Consider the following 22,040-nt stretch of genomic DNA (forward strand, 5'->3'; position numbering starts at 1 on the left):
GCTATCCCATCCATCCTGCATTCCTCCTCCGAACCTGGACAACCTGAAGCTGACCGCTTGGCTGCTCCAGTTCCACTCTTGATAAGGACTCGGTATTTCTTCACCGGTAAAGGCTATTTTGGTGGCGGCTCATAAACCATCCACTAGAAAGGTTTACAAGCAAATGGACAAGGCCTAAATCCTTCACGGTTCCTCTCGGTAGTGCTTTATTTTCTAATCTCTCTCTTTAATGATGGTGCCAGCAGTTCCACAGTCAAAGTTCAACTGGCGGCAATTTCTCACTATCACATTGGTCAAGAGTCTAATCCTCTTATGTCAGCCAAATTGTGCAAAACATTTCTTAAAGGTACTTTCCTTCTCAGGCCCCTATAAAGCAAGCAGTTCCTCCTTGGGACCTTTCTTTGGTTCTACAGGCCTTGACCGCTCCCCGTGGATCTTAAATTCTTGTCCTACAAGACAGCCTTTTGGTAGCCATTACATCAGCCAAGAGAGTTTCTGAACTTCAAGCTTTATCAGCTAAACCTCCTTACTTGGTATTTCATCGTGTCTCCCTCAGGACCAACCCGTCCTTCCTTCCTAAAATCGCTTCTGAAGCAAACATCAATCAATCCATTAACCTCCCTGTTTTCTTCCCTAGGTATGAAAACAAAGGTGAATATAAGCTACACTCACTAGATGTTCACAGGCAACTTAGATTTTATCTCAACAGGACAGCTGGTCATAGGCAATCCGACCAGCTGTTTATTTCCTTTGCAAAATTCAATTTGGGCAAGCCAATTTCTAAAGTTTCTCTGTCGCTGGATTTCACAGTGCATTTTATTGGCTTATCAAGCGTCAGGAAGGCCGGGGTGTTCATGCCCATTCAACCCGGTCAGTATCTACCTCGGCAGCCTTCAAGGCTAGGATTCCTCTAGATGATATTTGTGCAGCAGCCACGTGGGCTTCATCTCATACATTTATTTCCCACTATAAGTTGGATCTTGCATCTAGGGGTAGAGCATCGGTGCTCCGGGATATCCTTCCATGATGGCGCCCAAGATTCAGGTAGCTGGGGACTCTGTCCCACAGGTTGCAGACAAATGAATATCCTACTTCAGATTTAGAAGTTATGTACTCACCATAACGTTCCATCTGAGTAGGTGTATTCATTCTCCTATCCCCTGGCCTTTCAGTTTCCTGCATATTCCTTGTTACCCCTTTTAGGGTATTGTTGCTTTGGCAAACTCGATCTGAGGTCATGAGGGTAGAGCAGGGCATTATGGGTGAGGGGAGGAGCTGAGAGCTTGGATCCATAGCTGGAAAACCATGCCGGTTCGGATCCGATATCAGATCCATAACCCACAGGTTGCAGACAAATGAATACACCTACTCAGATGGAACGTTATGGTGAGTACATAACTTCTAATTTTTGGTCGCCATTACTTCTGCCAGACTTATTTTTGAGCTTCAAGCTTTATGTATCAAGAATCCATACTTGATTTGTCATAGAGATAATGTCTCTGAGAACTAATCCATCATTCTGCCAAAAGTCATCTCTGAAATGTCCATTAATCAATCAATCAATTGAATTGCCAGTTTTCTTTCCCAATCATTCAAACAGAGGGGAGTATTGCCTACATACCCTAGATATCCACAGGCAAATCCATTTTTACTTAAACAGGACAAAGTCCTTTCTTAAATAAAAACTGTTATTTTTGGCCTTTTCTGGACCTAGATTAGGATCTGCTGTTGCTAAGGTCGCATTAGCTAGATGGTTGAAGGACTGTGAGACCTAAATTTATACACAACGTAATATCTTGTTACCTACTACCATGAAATCTCATTCAACAAGGTCAGTGGCAACTTCTGCTGCCTTCCATGCCATAGCTTCTTTACATGACATCCGTGCAGCTGCAACTTGGGTTACGCCTCATACCTTCATCAGTCAGTGCAAATTGGATTTGGCCTCCAGGGGAAGAGCATCTTTCGGTTCTGTGGTGCTCAGGAATGTCCTTCCATGAGAGCCTCCCAGGAATAGAGGTAGCTGGGGACTCTGTCCCATGCGTAAGGAATGAACGAGGATTAACAATATCAGATCGAGAAGTTGTCTTACCATAACATTCCATCTGTATTGTTGATCCTCATTCAGTCATTACAACCCTCCCTCCTTCCACCTCCTGTGGCTTCTAGTGAATCTCACCACCCGGTTCTCTTAGGTTATTTGAGCAGAGGTAGCCTCTACCTTCTTTTGACTTGCAAACTCAGTCTGAGGTAACAGGGAGAGGGGGATTATGGGTAAGAGTTTAGCTCGAGAGTTTAAAGCTGATGCGAGCTTGGAAAATGGGCCGGCTCTGTTCCGAGGTTGGAACAGATACCATGCGTAATGACTGAACAAGGATCAACAATACAGATGGGACGTTATGGTAAGATGCAACTTTTTTTATTATACAAGTCACTACTAATGATTTACAATGTGTGTGACTGATTCATACCTCTCAACCATACTGAATTTCTCATTGTTTACCAGTTTTGAGGTCCAAATAATGGGGTGCCATGATTCCTGAGTGGCACCCCTTAATTTCTGATTTTCCCAGCTCTGTTTTTTAAATTTTCAGCCTTAGACCTGATGTCATCCCATGTGTGATGATGTCAGCCAGTGAATAGTCTGCCAGCCTGTTGGAATTGAAGCTCAAAGCATTTCCGCCTGCTCCAAGGACCTATTTCAAGCGAGAATTACAAACTGTTATTTGCGAGCAAAGAATTTCAGCCAGGGGATATTTATTTACGAGCGCGAAGAGCTTCAGCTGTTATTTGAGAGCGAACCTGAGGGAAGGGAAAGTGAATATTTATTCACTATTTATTTGCGAGTGAACGAAGAACCAGAGGGAGTATTTTCATTTGTGAGCAACCAAGGGAACTCTGTATTCAGTTTGGAACACTGCAAGTCAAGTAAGTGTTCTGTTACAACTGGAGGATTTTGTTCGTGAGCCATGGAATTACGGAGGAAGGGAACTTGGACCTCTGTTTAGAACAATGCTGTAAGTTAAGTAAGTTTTCCGTTACAACCAGAGGATTTTATTCATGAGCCAGGGAATTACGGAGGAAGGGAAGTCAGACTCTGTACAGAGCACTGCTGCAAGGTGTGTGTCTGTGTGTTTGTCTGTGTGTGCGCCACATGTAAATATATCTGGTGGTTAGAGTTCCTCAGGTTCAAACCCCTGTACCTTTAGTAGAGGTAGCAAGAGCCTGAATTCCGTACCCACCACCACTTCTAAAAAAAAAAAAAAAAAATCCAGATTTTTGTTGTTTTCCTCATAAAATCTGGGTTATTATGACAAATCCGTGAAGGATTGAATTCCCTAAATAATGAGAGACATTTGAATTTCAGACTTACCATGTTTTTTTCTGAAGACTATTAACACAAAAAATTTTTATTCTAGCAATTTTCTAAGTTTATAAGATCAATACTTGAAATCTGTCCTTATTTTAGGGCTGTATTTTCCCATTTTTGGCTTTGTCCAGGTTTTTTGTGCTAAGAGGTTGAGAGCTATTGCGAGATGAGAACTGAATTCAGTAAATGATTGCCATTTAAGTTTCAGTCTTCATATCTTTCAGGAAACTGCTGATTTGGCATAGTGGTATGTTGCTCTTGACTGTAGTGCACAGGGTCCTGGGTTCAAGACTTGGCAGTGAAATGCATGGTGGTAACGCAACATTTTATTCTAGCAACTTTCCAAAATTATACAAACAATGGAGCAATGGTTAAAGTGTGTCCCTGGTTTTTGGCCTTTAGTCGTCCCCCCGAAAAAAACTGAAATTGAAAATAAGTGCAAGAAGCTGTGCAAGATGCCTATGGCTTACACTACTGTCATTCCTATATATATATATATATATATATATATATATATATATGTGTGTGTGTGTATATGTATGTATGTGTACATATATATATATATATATATATATATATATATATATATATAATGTATGTGTGTGTGTATATAATATTTAGTGTGTGTAAGTAGATTTTTACGATGGAAATGTTCTGGATTGGGCAGTTTTGTCATCATTGGTTCATTCATTTTGTTTCATTGCCTACTGGAAAAATGTTCAAACAAATTTAAAATGTGCTCTAACTTAAATCTAACAAGTGTGCTGTATTATTATAGAAGGAATATAATTTAATAAAGTGAGGAACATGCATCAAAGAACACATGTATGTTTCTTGTTTTGTGTGCAAGGGGCCAATGATTTGAAAACCGCCCAAAGGTAATCTTTATCCACCACTGGCCAGATGCCTTTTCTTTGGTAGTGGTGCAGGTTTCAGTGCTGTTTCAATGAATGTGAGTTTCAAGGGCAGAGAAGTTTTAATGCCAAGTCTATTTTCGTTGCGAGACAATATTGCTTTGTTTAGCAGGTATCTATTAGTGTTTGGGCATTGTGCTGTAAAATCTAAAAATACCAAATAATCATTGTAGAAGTAAAGCAGTATGCATGCACACATTTATGTTTATGGTAAATGGGGTGGAATAGCCAGATAATGGGACATTGTAATGGCTGCAGGGGGGACTCTAGTGCCATATTTTGGTTGTCTGTTCTTCAATTTGCGTTTGAAAGTTGGTATCCCACAATTCTATTGGAGTGTGTGGGGTTACATAATTATGTATGCAAATTTTACGTTAATCAGCTTACAGATTTGTACCTATTTTTCATGGGCCTTGTCCAGATTTTTGATGTTTCCAGGTTGAGAGGTATGGGCTAATTACTTTCAGGACGATAGCCACCGGTATTTGTTTTTTGAGGAGGTTTGTCCGATTTGTTTTCTCAGAACCTCACAAATGATAAAAATCAGATTTTAAATTCTCCTTTGGATAGAGCTATAATGTTTGGTCTATTTACAGCAGAGGTAGTTAAGTGCGATGAAAGGCGGGGGGGCTGTGATGAAAGAGCTAAGTTGATGCAGGAAATCTCTAGGATTGTTTCAACCCCCCCCCTTTCCAAAATTTCAAAGGGATTGTCTAACTCCACATGCAAGCAAAAAATAAATAAATAAAATAAACCATCTCAAACTAAATGCTGGTAAGCAGACATTTAAGAAGAAATGGTTAAGGGATTCCAAAAAAAAAAATTCTGGAACTAAGGGCAGTCAACAAGTTAGACTGACTGTCTGTCCCCTCTCTTACCTTGGCAGCCCCATTTCCCTTCCAGGAAGGTGTGAATCTCTACTTTTCTCTTTGGCAACAGTTTCCGAGAAATGGGTTTTAAAAATCATTCATCAGGGTTGCAGATGTCAGTGGGAGTAAATTTATTTTTTTTCAGGGGAAATCCCTCATCCACCCTATGCAGGCCAAACTCATTTTGAGTATTTTGGCATGTGCACCTGCCATACTTGGGGTTGTCCTTCTGCATTGTGCTTTAGTGCTTAGTGCTTTACCAGAAAGGCTCATCCAGACTCTGCTACACTTTGCTGTGAAGGAAAGGTTAGTTTGCTGTTATTTTTTGTATTTCTGTATTGCCTTTCTATATTTTGAATACTGTAGTTTGTTTTCTTTATCTTGTGTTTTGCTTGCATTCTGTTCTAACAGCATATTAAAACTTCAAGAGAGACCACAGCTCTCTCTGTTCTGAGTCAGGCAGAAATTTTCCCTCCCTCCCACCCATTTAAGTTGTCTTGTTAAATACCACTGTCTTTCTAGTTGCCCGCCTCTTATGTTAATCTGACCATATATCTCATTTCTCTCTACTTTCACTGGCTTATGTGAGTAATCACAAAACCATCACTTTTGAAATCCCACCCCTTCAATTATTTAAATTTATTGGCCATCCTACAGTATTTCATAGCACCAAAATACAAAAGTAACCACCCCTTTCAGTCCATCTTACTGTTTTAAAAATAGTAACTCTCCACTAAACCTTAACTTTTAAACAGGTAAAACTCAAGTTACCTACTTTCATATCTAACTTCTCTAGTGCACACTGCAGAGTGCATTCTTTTCAATCTTACCTTTAAGCATCCCTGTTACTAGCACTTTCTCTAATACCTAAAAGATCATCTCTACTTGACTCCAAGTAGACTTTTCTCTATCTGTTAAACCTAGCACTTGCTCCTACAGTACTTATTACCTTGATACGGCACTCTTATAGATAGCACCCCAAAAGGCAACCCCCATTTCTCGGTCACCCGTCCCCGGAATCTCTTTTAAAGTTTTTTGTCTAGTCCTTCTAGCATGTCGAGGATCAGTTGCTAGTGTCCTCTCCTGCTCAGCTGGTGAACCTGGGAATATTGAGGCAATGTTACAATTGCCTCATGTACACAGACAACCCTCTCCTCCTCCCACAAAACACAAATACATGCGAGAGATGCAACTATACGGCCAAACTGGAGGCTGAGCTCTCTCAACATAGGACTGGCAAGACCAGTCAGGAGGAGAAGGTTACCACACACACTATAGACCCAGTCTCACACAGTACCATCACAACCTCAAATCATACACATAAACACACAAAGACATACTCTACCAAAACAGCAGAGGCCACCAAAGCAGACACCCAAACAACCACCACCTCAGAACACAACACCTGCAACACATAGACCTCACAGTCAGAGTGTCAAACAGTCACAGCCCTTAAGGCCAAACACAATGCGAGACACACTAGACATTGGTGACTCCATAGTCAGACACACTGCCACCAGACTGAGTAAGGAGAAGGTCACAGTAAGCTGCCTGTCGGGTGCTAGAATCCGCCACATACAAGCACTCAGGTCTCTCAACAGCAGGTACAAATACGACTCAGTCATTGTCCACGCTGGTGTAAACGACCTGAGGACCTCCTTGGACTACATGAAAAGAGACATTGAGGAGCTCTCTGATTATGTAGCCCAGGCAGGTATGACCCTGACCTTGAGCAGTATCCTACCTTCACCAAGAATGATGCCACAATACAGAGATAAGATGATCAGCTTTAACAATTGGCTTAAACTTTGGTGTCATTCAAAGGGGATCCAATGTCTGTCTGCCTGGGATGACATGCTGGACAAGCCACGCTCGGCTTGCACCTGTCACCCTGGGATTCCGGATATTGGCAAAGGCTCTTGCCACCCCATAGTGCCTTTTTAGGCAAGGCTCAAATTCTAAACCTACCACCCTAGAACACAAAAGGAAAAAACTAAGGGTAATGCTGCTCAATGCCAGAAGTCTAAATCTCAAAATGCACTTTTCGAGGCCCTTCTCAGTATGGAGAACATCGATGTCTGTGCAGTGACAGAAACCTGGTTCAAGGCTCCTGAGAGCACCCCAGCACTATCAGGTTTTACCTCTTATCATGCGCCCCAAAATCCGGACAATACCAAGAAAGGAGGTGGGTATCCATATTCATCAAAGACACCCACACCTCAAGACTGGTGGCAACGCACGATGCATCGGAGACCATCCAGGTGCAATTAACCATAGGCAAGACTGCTCTACAAATTGTAGCATGTTACAGGCCACCCTCACAAACTCAGGAACCTCACATGGCCTTCCTGAAAACACTAGAGGGATAAATGTATCACCAAACACCATCATACTAGGTGACTTCAATTACCCTAATATAGACTGGGAACACTACTCAAGCCCAAACACCCTAGCCCAAAAGTTCCTGGAATTCATAAACTCAAATGCCATGGAACAACTAGTCACCATCCCCACAAGAGGAGAAAACATACTTGATCTCATCATCACGAACATGGGAGCACAATGTTCAACACCGAAGTATACCCCTCACTGGTGAGATCAGATCACAAGGTAATCTCGCTGGAGGTCCTCATCGCACCCCCACCTGAAATAAAAAGACCACAGTAAAGAACACTTCACACTTCTAAAGACTAGTGTGGTCTCCTTTAAGGCCCCGAGCTGGCAGAAAACAGTACTCAAGCCGCTGAATCACTTACAAATGCCTTCTACCAGCACCTGCAGGACTGCATGGATAAGGCAATCCCAAGCAAAACAAAGACTCTTTGTACCAAAGGCAAGCGTCCAGTCTGGTGGACCCCAGCCATAAACAAACTCTACAACAAAAGGAGGAAGCTACTACAAGATAAAGCAAAATCCTTAAAAGGTAAGACACCCTTGATCACTATAAGTAAAAACTAAGAGCTCTCATAAAATCATCCAAAGCAAATTTTGAGAGAAAAATAGCTAAAGACTCAAAAGACAATCATAAGGCCTTCTTTAGCTATGTTAGAAACCTGGGAGGAAACTCCCAGATATGCTCAGAACTAGTTCAAAATGATGTGAAGATTACTGATCCTACAGACATTGCCAACATACTGGCTGACAGGTTCAGTGCAAACTTCTCCCCAAAAGGAGAGATATCTATACAGCGATTGCAGCCCCCAAACATCTCCAACGCCCAAGTGAGGACTGCTCTCTCCAAAGCAAAAACACAGCATCCATGGGACCTGATGGTGTCCCCGGCTGTGTGCTCCACGAACTCAACGAGGAATTAAACCCACAGCTAGGACAGCTGTTTAATCATAGTCTTACCTCTGGATCCACGCACCCAGGGAGTGGCGCACTGCAACTGTGGTCCCACTTCACAAAGGCGGTGCCTCCACCGACCCTGGAAATTACCGCCCATTAGCTTGACAAGCCTTATCTGCAAAGCCATGGAGAGGATCATAATGGACCTCATAAATAAAGACATAGGGAATTTGCAGACTTTGGATCCATCCCAGTTTGGCTTTGTCAAAGGCAGATCATGCCTTCTAAACTTGGTTGACTTTGAAACAGTCACCAAAGCCATTGATGAGGAAAGGCAGTCCATACAGCCTACCTCGATCTGGCGAAGGCCTTCGATACAATACCCCACTCGGGTATCATTGAAAAACTCATCAGCTTAAATGTTAACCCATACATCACAAGATGGGTTGCAAACTGGCTGAGTGACAGAACCCACAGGGTCAGAGTTGCTGGCGCCATGTCAGACTCAAAGCCTGTCACAAGTGGTGTACCACAGGGCTCAGTCCTGGGCCCACTCTTGTTTGGCATCTACACAAGCAAACACAGGAGGGTTATGGCTGACAAAGTTTGCAGATGACTGCAAACTGGGCGCCATAGTAGAAAACACATCTGACACAGATATCCTTCAGAAGGGTCTCACAGAAACGGATAACTGGTGCCAGAGCCATGGCCTAAAGTTAAATGCCAAAAATGCATAGTCATACCCTTCGAAAAACAAGGTTACCCCTAGCTACCAAATTGGTGGCAATCCACTGAGCACAGAAGAAGTTATCAGGGACCTGGGGACCCAGGTTGATAGTAGTCTGTCATTCGACACCCATGTAGCTAAAGTAGTTAGGAAGACCTTCTACATTGCCCACCTTATCATGAAGGGATTCTCATCTAGATCAAGGGAGGTCATAGTCTCCTATACTCATCACTCATCAGACCAATGATTGAGTACAATGCCCCATTCGGAATGTATCTGACCCGACACTTGCAGCAGCTGGAGAGGCCACAAAAGTTCCTCACCAAAAGGATAAAGGGTCTCAAACATCTGTCCTATGCTGCCCGACTGAAAGAACTCCAGCTCTATTCAGTCGCCACCGCTTGCTCAGAGGTGACCTTTGCCTAACATACAAGGCCATGTCAAACCCAGATTTGATGAATATGCTTCACCTCAAAAAATCTAGATCCGTCAGAGTCACAAAGGCGGGAGACTTAAACCTCGACACGGCTATTAATAGGACGTGCTGGAGGGATAGATTCATCACCCAAAGACTCCCTATGCTGTGGAATAAAATCCCGGTATATGTGAGGCAGAGCACCTCGCTGGCCTTGTTCAAGAGAAATCTTGACCAATGGATGGGAGATCGCAGATATACCCCAGGGATTACCTCAGTGTCACTGCTCAACAGAGGCACAGCAAAATAATGGGTATAGTTCCCCATACTAAAGGGGTGGCGTAAGCCACAAAACTATGGGCTAGGCTTGTAAATGCCCTCGGGCAGATAGCCTAGTATGAACCTATGAACCTATTGTGGCTAGAGCCATAATTTTGGACATGTGCCTGCACAGTATGACTTGGCTGACTATATTCTCCCTTGGTGTCTAAAGTTCAGATAGGGTATGGTCTTTAGCCAGGCATTCCATAATCTGGCTGATCTCTTGTAGAAGAGGCATACTCTCCTGTGTAGGAGACTATTTCCTCTGCTTTGGCTGCTGCCTCCTCCAAGAGCGTTTTTTGAGGTTCTTCAGTTTTAAGATGTGCCTTTATTTGCTTTTCATGTCTGCATCCTTTCATTTTGGATCTGAAGTGGTCTTAATCTCACTGCGTCTGCACTGGAACTGTTCTCTTTGAATAGTGCATATTGCCATTTTTGGAGTTTTGACAAAGGCATCTAGAGCTGCCCATATGTGTTGATTCATTTTACAGGTTGACCTGTTTGTTGATGGGTCATTTAGAATGTAATTTTTTGACTGGTTTAGTCCTGTACCCCAGGGAATGACACGCATGTGATTAAAAATGTTCTCTTGTCGTGTTTGTCAGCTTTGAAAAGCTGCTGAGTAATTCCTGTTCAATCAATATCCATTTTTATGCTGTGTTGTCATTCTCTTTTAAAACTTGGCCAAAATATTTTACATCTGTCTTTACAGTATGACTTGGTATCTTTGAAGTATGTTTCTAATGCTTTTGATAGCATGTAATGTGCATCTTTTTTGCAAAGGTTGTGTCTGAAGTACATTTGAATTTGTGATTATACAGAAAAAAAAAAGTAAATAAAATGTGATTTTCAATATAACCTCAGAAATGCAGTATTCACTACCCATTTCTGTACACATTTCTTTTTATTTTTGATGATTTTGTCGGTACTGAGATGGATTTAGACGGATTATTTCTAACCCCTCGCTCTCTTAATGGCCTCACATTTGCAGTGAGGTACCCCTAGGTCAGATGAGTCTTCTTTCTCAAGGAGATTCATTTTCTTGCAAACAAGTCTTTGGTGCTTTAGGAGAACCATTATACTTCGGGTTTTCAAAATCATTGACTGTGTTTGAATTCTTTAGATGGATGCATCAAAGTGGGTGGCATCTTTGTTGGTTTGCATAGTCTGTTGTGCATGTCTGATGTTTTTTCTTCATTTTATGTGATGGGTTTCAAGTGCATTGCTTGTTGTCTTGATCTGTCTCTGAAAAGATCTGTAGGTGCTTAGTCTGCCGCACCCCAAGTTGAATCCCTGCTGTCTGGAGTCCTATTCAGACCTAGTTTGCGGTAGACTAGTTCTTTCTCTTAATTCCATTGAGCCAGCCATCATTGTTACACTTACTGATGGATAAAGCGGCAGCAAAGCTTTGAAGTTTTCAGACTGGATGGCATCTGATAAGCAAGGGATACAAGCATATGTTTTATTGATGGGTATTTAATTAGAATGTGATTCTTAAGTCACTGTTAGTTGATTACCGATTCTGTCAAGCAGCAGGTAGTGTTAGGAGTGAGCTTGCAAAAAGCACTGGTTTGGGGAAGTTTCCCCTTATCCCCAAGGTTGTGCAGCCTCAGTTAGTATATTTAGTGATGTGGGGGTGTGGAGGCTCTCCTTTCGCAGGAATGTTTTGTTTTCGTTAAAGGTAGTGTTCTCCATGTTTTTCTGTTTTAGTAGCATGTAATTTATCAGCTTAATGAATTACTGTGAATAGTGCTGCATCTATTCTGTTTTAGCAGTGAAATGTTGCTTATGAAGTGCCTTCTGTGCAGTTTGCATGTCCTTCCTGTATCTAGTGAGTTTTATGTGGGGCTCTCATTTATTGCTACCTCCTAAAGACATGCAGTAGTTTAATTGGTGTTCTTCCAGACTTGCCTGTATATAGGTATGTGTAGTATTTAAATGAAAATGAATGTTCTGTGATCTGTGTCCTATCCAAAACAGGTTTTGTTGTCTTGTGCCCACTGGCTGCTGGAATAGATACAGTCTGGTGTCCCCATAATGATGTAAAAGATGCAAGTGTTTTGAAAGTAAATTTGATGGATAAGTAGTGAAAGAAAATAAAATGCTGGTAGTAGTGAAAGAGTGCTTGCTTTGAGCTATTGTGTAAGGAAGCAAATTATTACTTGTGTTTTTGCCACCTGTACTTATTTGTCCTTTAAAATGTGTGTGTACTGTACTCTTCATCTTCAGCTGTCAAAAGCAGTTTTATGTGAACTGTAATGCATGTTATGCTGCCTGTGTGAACTGGCTTGAGTGCTGCTTAGAATGAAAGATCGTCCATGGTTGATGGAGTAGTATGAAAGATGTTTCATAGTGGAGTAGTATGAAAGATGTTTCATAGTGGTTGCAGAAGTAGTGTTGGCAGACAAATGCACCTAAACCTGTTAAGTTTATTAGCTGGTATAAATATATCTCTGAATACAATTTTACATAATGTATGTGAAATGTTTTGATTTAGGACAGATTTTAGTGACTAGCATTGTTGCTTTGCCATGCTTAGTTCTTTGCTGGGGTACCTTATGTATAAGCATGCCCTCCCTCTCTCTCTCTCTCTCTCTCTCTCTCTCTCTGGGTGAATTTTTATCAGGTGTTCCAGTATTTTCCTACTTTCTTGAGATGCACTATAGGTTAAGTGAAAATGCTGCAAATTTCCTTGTGTGTGTGTGTGTCTTGCAGAGGGTTGGCAGTCTGTACAAAATGGGTTTGCTTCCTTTGAGTACCAGGATAGGCTCTGGCTCCCCTGTGGCACTGAACTGGATTAAGTAAGTAATTGTTGACTGAATACTCTTGATACATGTTGTATACAGGCATTCCAAGTTCACATATGCCAGTGAAGAACACAAGGTGAATTTCTTGACTGCCTGAATTATAAATGTGTTTTTGTTTGTTCTTCTGTTTTTGTGTTTTATAGACAGCATTGGCACTGGCTGTTGCTCAAGAGTTGGGCAATAAAGTACCTTTCTGTCCAATGGTAGGCAGTGAAGTTTATTCCACTGAGATCAAGAAGACTGAAGTACTGATGGAGAATTTCAGAAGGGCTATAGGTAAGTGTTTGTGAACTGAGAGATAACTTGTAGGGTTGCCAACTTTTTTTGTATGAAGTTGTCTGCAGCACCGCTTAAATCTAGGATAGTTTTTTCTTCCACTTGTCTCTTACCACACTTTGTTTAAAGTATGATTGTTACTACCACAGTTCTCTAGGATGCTATTCATCATATTTGCTACATGCATCACTATCTAGATTCAGGTGCCTCTCCTGTATTTGCCAAAAATCAAAGTGGTTCATCAGCTAAGCTATTCAGAAAGGGGGACTTGGGTTACTAGGTCATTAGCTGGGGACTTAACACTGATGGATGTCATTCAAGGTGGAATGTGGCCAGGTTTGTTGTTACACTGGGGCACACTCCTTTTTGTTAATATTCACATTCCTGCAAGCCTTTGTGGCTTGCTGATGCTGAAATGTGCTTCCGTGTATTACAGCACTAGGGCACCATCGGACTGCAATATGAAAAGTCTATGTGAATTTCTATGCATTAGAGAAGGAGCACCAGTGTGAATTCAGCTCTAAAGTCGGAGACAATATCGGTTAATAAAAACAGAAATGTTGCTATCAACAGATCTATCAACATTTTACAAGTTGTGTGTGTGTGTGTGTGTGTGTGTGTGTGTGTGTGTGTGTGTGTGTGTGTGTGTGTGTGTGTGTGTGTGTTCCAAACTGCAGGTGAGCCTCTTACTATGAGTTCATACTTCTGAATTTATTTACAAGCAGTCAAATTATATTCAGACAGTACATAAATTTTCATACAAATACTAAACTGTCAGGAACATTCTCTGGTTAAGTAGCTTGCTCAAAGCCAGTAGGTAAATGGAATTAGAATTTTTCAAACCCTAGTCTCTTGATTCCAGGAAACTGCTAGTTAAGGACTTAGTGTTAGTCCTCAGCACTAATGGCCAGAACTTGGTTAATTTCAGTTTCTGAAATTACTGAGGATTTCAGACTGTCTATAATGTCATTCGTTAGAGTTTTATAGCGTTTGCTCAGAAAATGCATGTAGATGCAAAACCTATTCAGTTAACTTTTTATATGAAATCTAGGCTGCATCTTTTCTATGTCTAATTTTGAAAAACATCTCTGATCTTTGCCTCACATTTATGCACAGTCACTCCTGAACTTACTGTTTTCCTGGTAAATCACTGAGGATTATAGTCCGTAAGTAATGTCCTGCCATTAGAGTTTCATAGTTCTTATTTTTCAGAAAATACATGTCCATGCAACACCTGTTTTGTCAGTTTTTTGTACGTGAAGAAGATTATTCTGACAATTAGTTTGAGCTGTTAATGAACTGCTTCAAGTAGTCAGACGTACAGGGCTTGAAGTCTTCGACTTCATTTGCCAACTGTGTGAATTTGAGAAACTGTTCTTTGGATGAGAAGTTAACTGAGGAAGATGGGGCCTTGGTTTGGTTATAGCTCAAGTGGATATAAAACATTCCATGGCACTTCTCAGAGCAGATTTTTTTTGTATACCTAATAATTTATATCTTTATATATATATATATATATATATATATATATATATAAAACACCGTTCAGTATATTAAGTATTGCCCCCAACTCTCTTACCCGCAACCAAAACCTTATTTTATCCAGTATTTTTGTCCATTTTCCATTGTATCGGATTCATTGTCTTTCATTCCATATAATCCATGTTACTTAGAATATGATTCTGTCCAGTTTCTTAGCTTCATTCTGGGATCTTATTCCATAAAATCCATACTCTATCATGTCCATGTGTAACCTGTCAGAATGTTAGTAACGTTTAATCAAATCATGTTTACGTACTTCTTTCCACAGTTTTTGAATTAATTCTCTCACATTAAAAAATAGATTCCCGTTCTTTACATTTATTACATATTTTATCCTGTATGGCATATTTGCCCCCACTGGTAATTTTCTTATGGACGATCTCCACAAAAAAAAATCATTGCGTTCTTTAATTCTTTTAGAATTTATGTATAAGATATGAAAGGGAGACTCCCCCTTTTGTGGAATAGACTCTCTCTCCATGTAAAACAGAGTACCTCATTAAACCTTAAGTGCAACCTGGATAACTGGATGGGGAACAGAAAATACACCCCTGGGATTCCACCTTTGTCCCTACTAGACAGTGGCGTAGGGTTCTGACGTGTTGGAACATGGGCTAAATTCTTGGCTAGGCTTGTAAGGGCTCAGTGCCAATAGCCTAGTAACTTTCTATGATCGTATGTTAACATACCATTCTTTTCTCTTCTCTTCTATTATATATATATTTATATATATATATATATATATTTATATGTGTGTGTGTGTATGTGTGTGTGTATGTATATATGTATATGTATATATATATATATATATATATATATATATATATATATATATATACCGGATTCAGTCTTGACCCCCAAATAACTGAAAACATTTTCTGCATAATTTGTTTTTCATATTTTATTGGCATCATATAAACATTTGCAATATAAACTGTTTTACCTATTATTATGGTGTTTATTAAATGTGCTTTCCTAAAATCTGTGTTTTCCAGAATGTGATCATGTCTTTGATTTCTTTAACAATTTTTGTCCCATTGTTCATGTCTATTCTGCTCTTCCAAATACTATTCCTTAAATAGGATCCTGGCACCACCAAAGGATGGAGAGTATTGTAGCAAGAGAGTACCCATTGACGCCACGGTCATAGCAGCAGCCACAAAGAAGGAACTACTGGAACAAAGTTCTTCTGTCCACCCCCTTAACGGGGAATCTAGGGCACGGACAGATTTGGGAAGTGTGTCTCTGCTTCATTGACTTTTGCCCTTTGATCGCCGATGAGGGATTTGATTAAATAACTTGCCATATCCCTTACAGGAACCATATCCTCTGAGGCAGAAGCTCTATTGTCTTGCAGTTGGCTACCCTTTAATCCATTTCTAACTCATCCATGAGGCTTGGCTCTCATGCAGCTGAAGGTGCCTCACAGGTGGCAGGTTCAGGAATTTCCATCAGGAGGCATGCCAGGATTTGTTTGTGACTTTACAGAACCCTTCAAATCTTCCTTCGTCAATGCTCCCTTTGACAGAAGGCCCTTATTTGGCCCCAAAGTTAGATACACTCTGTAGGTGTGAGCAGGAAGGGAAAACCCTGTCTGCTGTGGGTATATGCTTTTTGATCCCTCAACGGACCTTTTCTAGGAACCAATGAGGCAGACAAAAAATGTAGTTCAGAAAATCCCAGGGCTCTTTCCAAGAGCCACATGGAGAAAGTTCAACCAGGGGAAGGGGAGTATTCTAATGGAAGACATCGTCCCTGTGGCAGAGGTGGTCCACATAACTAGAGATACTTTCTCTGACAGATCCTACCAGCACTCCTGAAAGGAGGCCTGATTGTCCATCTCTGAAGGCAGAAGAGGTCATCTGTCCCTGCAACAGAGAGCCTGGCTGGAAATTACAAAAGATTTATGGGTGCTGAGGATAATATCCAGAGGTTATATAATACCATTTTCCTCTCCACCCCTGCTAGTATCAAACAAAATCCCTGTTCCACCCATTCAGAGGGAGGCAGCAGCACTGGAAATACAAAAGTTTCTAGAAGAAAAGAGTCATCCAAGAGGTCTCCCCACACCAGAAAGAATCCGAGATTACTCAAGATTCCTTTTAGTTTATTATTTATTTGATATTATTTTACCGTGAAGGCCAACAGGGCCATAAACAAAACATTTTCACTAAAGGCCTGGGGAGGAAAGCTCAGACAGAGATACAGTAATGGATAAACAGTAAAACAGGTTTTACAAGTGGTTACAAGCATACACAATAGCAGTAACTAAAGTAGTCAACATAACAGTAGCATAAATATAACATGCTTGCAACATAGGGTGGTTACAGTGAAATTTGCATCTAAAGTCTGTGCTAGTCACAGCATTTTGTATTGGAGTAGAACCTGAGAAGACTTAAAGTAGTCCAAATTGTTTTAGAGAAGAAGGCTGGGTGACTAGGAGCAGAGGAGGAGACAAGTAGCATAAGGGAATAATAAGGTGGTTGAGGCAGATGTAGTTGAGTAGCAAAGCAGGGAGGAGGAGGAGGTGTCATGGTATGGGTTGGGATATCATCTTTGGTTTGAGCAGGAGCATATGCACGATTTGGAAAGGTATTCTTTAAGTGTGAGTTTGAAGGATGTGTGTATGTGTTTGGATCTTAAAGATAAACAAAACAGTGTAAGAAACTTCTCTGTGTGGAAGATTTTCAGTCCATATATTTCTAGTTCATCACTGTATATTAATCAGATCAGACAATATTAGTAGAAGTAGCGAACGTAAACTCGTCAAGTCAAAAAGTAATAATAGAAAATATATAATTCTACAGCATTACTAAGTATTCGAAAGTTATCAGGCATGGGAGTGGTTTATTGTGCTGTAAAACAGTGTTATTGGTACACATGTTAAATTCACATCCCTTCCCCCATCAGTGTGACATTCAAGCTGGTCCTGCCCTACCTAGTAGCTGTCCTAATAATATGTAGCCATAATGTACTTTAATGGTACATCTTATTTAACCAAATTATTAAGTAGATTATTAAGTCTGTGATTTTATACAAGGCAATATACTACATGGCTGGAAATATATCAACCTTAGTTCATTTTGCGATCAAACGTTATATATAAATATATACATATACATTTTGCAAGTAAAAATCAGTTTCTATTTTCATAACCTATTGTTAACAAAGATCGCTTTCATCCTTCTAGACTTCTTCAGGTCTGTGTACAAGAACCCTAAAAACCTATATTATTGTATAATTAGTTAGTATTGTTATTACCATCATTTTGTATAAAGTGGAAAAAAGAGAACCAGAAAAAAATTAAAAAAAGTATATATGTATGATGATGGAAACAAAATATACACTTAAATTTCAACTGATTTAAAATGGTATTTAAAACCAATTTGTAGAAAAAAATAAAATACAATTAGTCATGTAAACAATGTGGCAATTTTCTAAGTTCCAGTGCACTTTTAATTGAACAGAAGTAGTTTAGTCCAGGCTTTCTAAAATAGTTCAGCTTTAATTGCCACATGAGTTCATGTTTCTCCAGAATATTTGGGATGTCTCCTTCAAGATCACCCATGTCTATGCGATCCAGGATCTGGAACTTAAAACCTGTTTGTCTTTTATGAAGAGAAAGGTGTTTGGCTAGTGCATTATTTTTACATCCAGGGTGGATTTCTGACATGACATGAAATCCTTCGCTTGAGTTTATTTACAGTCTTGCCCACATAAAATCCATCACATTCATTGCACTGTGCCCTGTAAATTACTGTTTTAGTGTTAGTCACCCCCTGCACTGGTTTTAATGATCTTCTTTAAATAAGGGCAATAAAAACTATCGCCTTTCTGTATAAATATACAAAATGTACAATTAGTTTCACATCTTTTAGTACTTTTCTCACGTGTTCTAGGTTTAAATTCAACAAAACTTCTAATATTCCTGGCCTTCCTATAAACAAATGATGGGGCTTCACCTAAGATGTTAATCAGAAAAGGGTTTCTTGTGACAATGTCCCAGTTTTCTTCAATAATATTTTTGATACTGTGATAATCCAAAGTGTATGTCAGGATGCAGCTATTTTTGCATTTGTTAATCTCTGTGAGATTACTTAAACATTTTTCTACTGGGGAGGTTGAGTGAAGGTGCTTCAAACAGCCCCCTTCTTGAAGTTTACCTCTTCCTATAGCTGTACTTCAACCACTTTCTTAGATATGCAGATTTCTAAGGACACCAACAATAACAGAATCACCACTGATCTATTCAGAAAACCAATGAGGGTTAACTTGTTACTCCACAGTAAAAGTCTACATCCTACAAAAAACAAGTATAATGTAGTGAAATCCCAAGGCTATAGTTTAGCTAGAATTACCAGAGATGGAACCATTTTTGAGAAACCTGAACAACTTGGAGAATGATTTTCTAGTAAGAGGCTATGAAAGTCAGATGTTATAAAACATCCTGGAACCCATTATAGAACTGAAAAGGACTGAAGCACCTTCACTCAACCACCCCAGTAGAAAAATGTTAAGTAATCCCACAGAGAATAACAAATGCAAAATAGCTTCATCCTGACATACACTTTGGATTATCACAGTATCAAAAATATTATTGAAGAAAACTTGGACATTGTCACAGGAAACCCTTTTCTGATTAACATCTTAGGTGAAGCCCCATCATTTGTTTATAGGAAGGCCAGGAATATTAGAAGTTTTGTTGAATTTAAACCTAGACCACGTGAGAAAAGCACTAAAAGATGTGAAACTAATTGTACATTTTGTATATTTATACAGAAAGGTGATAGTTTTTATTGCCCTTATTTAAAGAAGATCATTAAAACCAGTGCAGGGGGTGACTGTAACACTAAAAAAGTAATTTACAGGGCACAGTGCAATGAATGTGATGCATTCTGTGTGGGCAAGACTGTAAATAAATTCAAGCGAAGGATTTCATGTCATCTGTCAGAAATCCGCTCTGGATGTAAAAATAATGCACTAGCCAAACACCTTTCTCTTCATAAGACGCACAGGTTTTAACTTCCAGATCCTGGATCGCATAGACATGGGTGATCTTGATGGAGACATCCCGAATATTCTGGAGAAACATGAACTCATGTGGCAATTAAAGCTGAACTCTTTTAGAAAGCCTGGACTAAACTACTACTGTTCAATTAAAAGTGCACTGGAACTTAAAAAATTGCCACATTGTTTACATGACTAATTGTATTTTATTTTATTTTTTTCTACAAATTGGTTTTAAATACCATTTTAAATCATTTGAAATTTAAGTTTATATTTGGTTTCCATCATCATACATATATATTTTTTATTTTTTTTTTCTGGTTCTCTTTTTTTCCACTTTTATTCAAAATGATGGTAATAACAATAGTAACTAATTATACAATTATATAGGTTTTTAGGGTTCTTGTACACAGACCTGAAGAAGTCTAGAAGGACGAAAGCGATCTTTGTTAACAATAGGTTATGAAAATAGAAAGTGATTTTTACATGCAAAATGAATATGTATATATTTATATATAATTTTTGATCGCAAAATGAACTAAGGTTGATATATTTCCAGCCATGTAGTATATTGCCTTGTATAAAACAAATCACAGACTTAATAATCTACTTAATTTGGTTAAATAAGATGTACCATTAAAGTACATTAGGGCTATATATTATTATGACCGCTACTAGGTAGGGCAGGACCAGCTCGAATGTCACACTGATGGGGGAAGGGATGTGAATTTAACATGTGTACCAATAACACTTTGTTTTACAGCACAATAAACCACTCCCATGCCTGATAAAAAGTATATATATATTTAGAAAGCTTGTGAGGAAATTATTACTCTATTTTTGTTTTAGTTGGATCGCTTGTCTGTGTACTTAATAAAAGACTTTCGATTGGAAACAGACTGCCTGCCTTGCTTGGATTACTTTCGAATACTTAGTAATGCTGTAGAATTATATATTTTCTATTATTACTTTTTGAATTGACGAGTTTATGTTCGCTACTTATACTACTATTGTCTGATCTGATTAATATAAAGGATTAACTAGAAATATATGGACTGAAAATCTTCCACACAGAGAAGTTTCTTACACTGTTTGTTTTTAGACCCACTAGACTTTAGTGGGTTGTTTTGAGACTTCGGGGATACCACAGAGATTACTTGTTTTTTGATCTTAAAGATAAAGGGATGGTGGTCCACATTTTAGCTCTGTTGGAGTATAGGTGATGTCTGGCTGATTTCATGGGACGGTGCTCTTGTAGAAGCTGTTTTTTTTTAGACCCGAGAGATCTGCATGGTGTGTAGAAGTGGAAGATGGTATTTAAGGCAGGGCAGGCCATGGGCTTATGAATGATTTTATGTGCTGTAGTGAGCAGGATGAAGATAAGGTGATGTGGAAGGTCAAGCCAATTGAGATTGCAAAGTGGTATGCAGTGATGAGTAGAGTTTTTAGCACTGGTGGTGAACATGGCAATGTTGGTTGTAGCAAGATTCAAGATTGGATTTTAGGCAGGTTTGTAGGTTGTTGAGAACTGGCTGTCCGTATAAGAGAGGTAGGTAGTAACTAGTGTGCGTTTTAGTGTCTGTGACCAGGAAATGTTTGTGCTGGTGCAGGGTTCCAGGTTTCTGGTGTGTTTTCTTAATGCTACTATGTATTTGAAGGTCAGATTTAAGGTGTTCATCAATGAATAACACCTAGTAGTTTTGTGTGTGAGATGTGGTCTATTACTGGGTTATTGTGTGACACAGCAGGCTCCAAACAGGCTTTGTGCCTCATTAATGGAGAAAGGCAACAGTCATCCCTCTGCACAAAGGTGGGCCATCTACAGACTCTGGAAACTACAGACCCATAAGTCTCATTAGTCTTGTGTGTAAAGCCATGGAAAGAATTATCATGGAGGTGATCAATAGAGATATAGTAAACTTTCAGACACTGGACCCAACCCAGTTTGGTTTTGTCAATGGCAGATTATGCCTACACAATCTGGATGGCTTCTTTGAGAAGGTCAACAAAGCAATGGATGAGGGCAAAATCGTTGACACTGCCTACCTTGACCTGGCCAAGGCATTTAACAATACCCAACTCTGGAATTGTTGACAAACTCAAGAGATTAGGTACAAACCTGTATGTCACCCGGTGGGTAGGCAACAGGCTGACAGATGGGACCCAGGAAGTTAGAATTGAGGAGTCCACCTCTACAAAGAGGCCAGTCACAAATGAAGTCCTTCAGGGATCAGTCCTTGGACTGCTCCTTTTTGGCATTTACTTCTCAGAAATCAAGGCCAATGTCGGTGGTCTCTGGCTGACTAAATGTGCAGATGATTGCAAATTAGTAGCTGTCATTGAATCTCACACTGACACAAATGTTCTCCAGGAGGGGCTGACACAGACAAACCACTGGTGTCAGAGTCATGAACTAAAACTAAATGCCAAGAAATGCATAATAGTATCCTTTGGGATGTCATTCAACCCTGGTAATTATTATATTGACAACACACCCTTTAGAG

The 22,040-nt window shown here is 39.8% G+C and overlaps 1 protein-coding gene across 1 annotated transcript in view; it reads left to right on the forward strand.

The window, feature by feature from the left end:
* Positions 1-22,040, forward strand: part of RUVBL1 (RuvB like AAA ATPase 1) — an 876,627-nt gene that overhangs the window by 73,539 nt on the left and 781,048 nt on the right. Inside the window, exon 3 of the mRNA XM_044078536.1 lies at positions 12,855-12,987. Coding sequence (XP_043934471.1) covers positions 12,855-12,987 — 133 coding nt within the window. The remainder of the gene's footprint in view (positions 1-12,854; positions 12,988-22,040) is intronic.

This window comes from Protopterus annectens, chromosome 7.part1 (assembly GCF_019279795.1).
Source record: "Protopterus annectens isolate FY-2018-M chromosome 7.part1, PAN1.0, whole genome shotgun sequence".
NCBI lineage: Eukaryota > Metazoa > Chordata > Ceratodontiformes > Protopteridae > Protopterus > Protopterus annectens.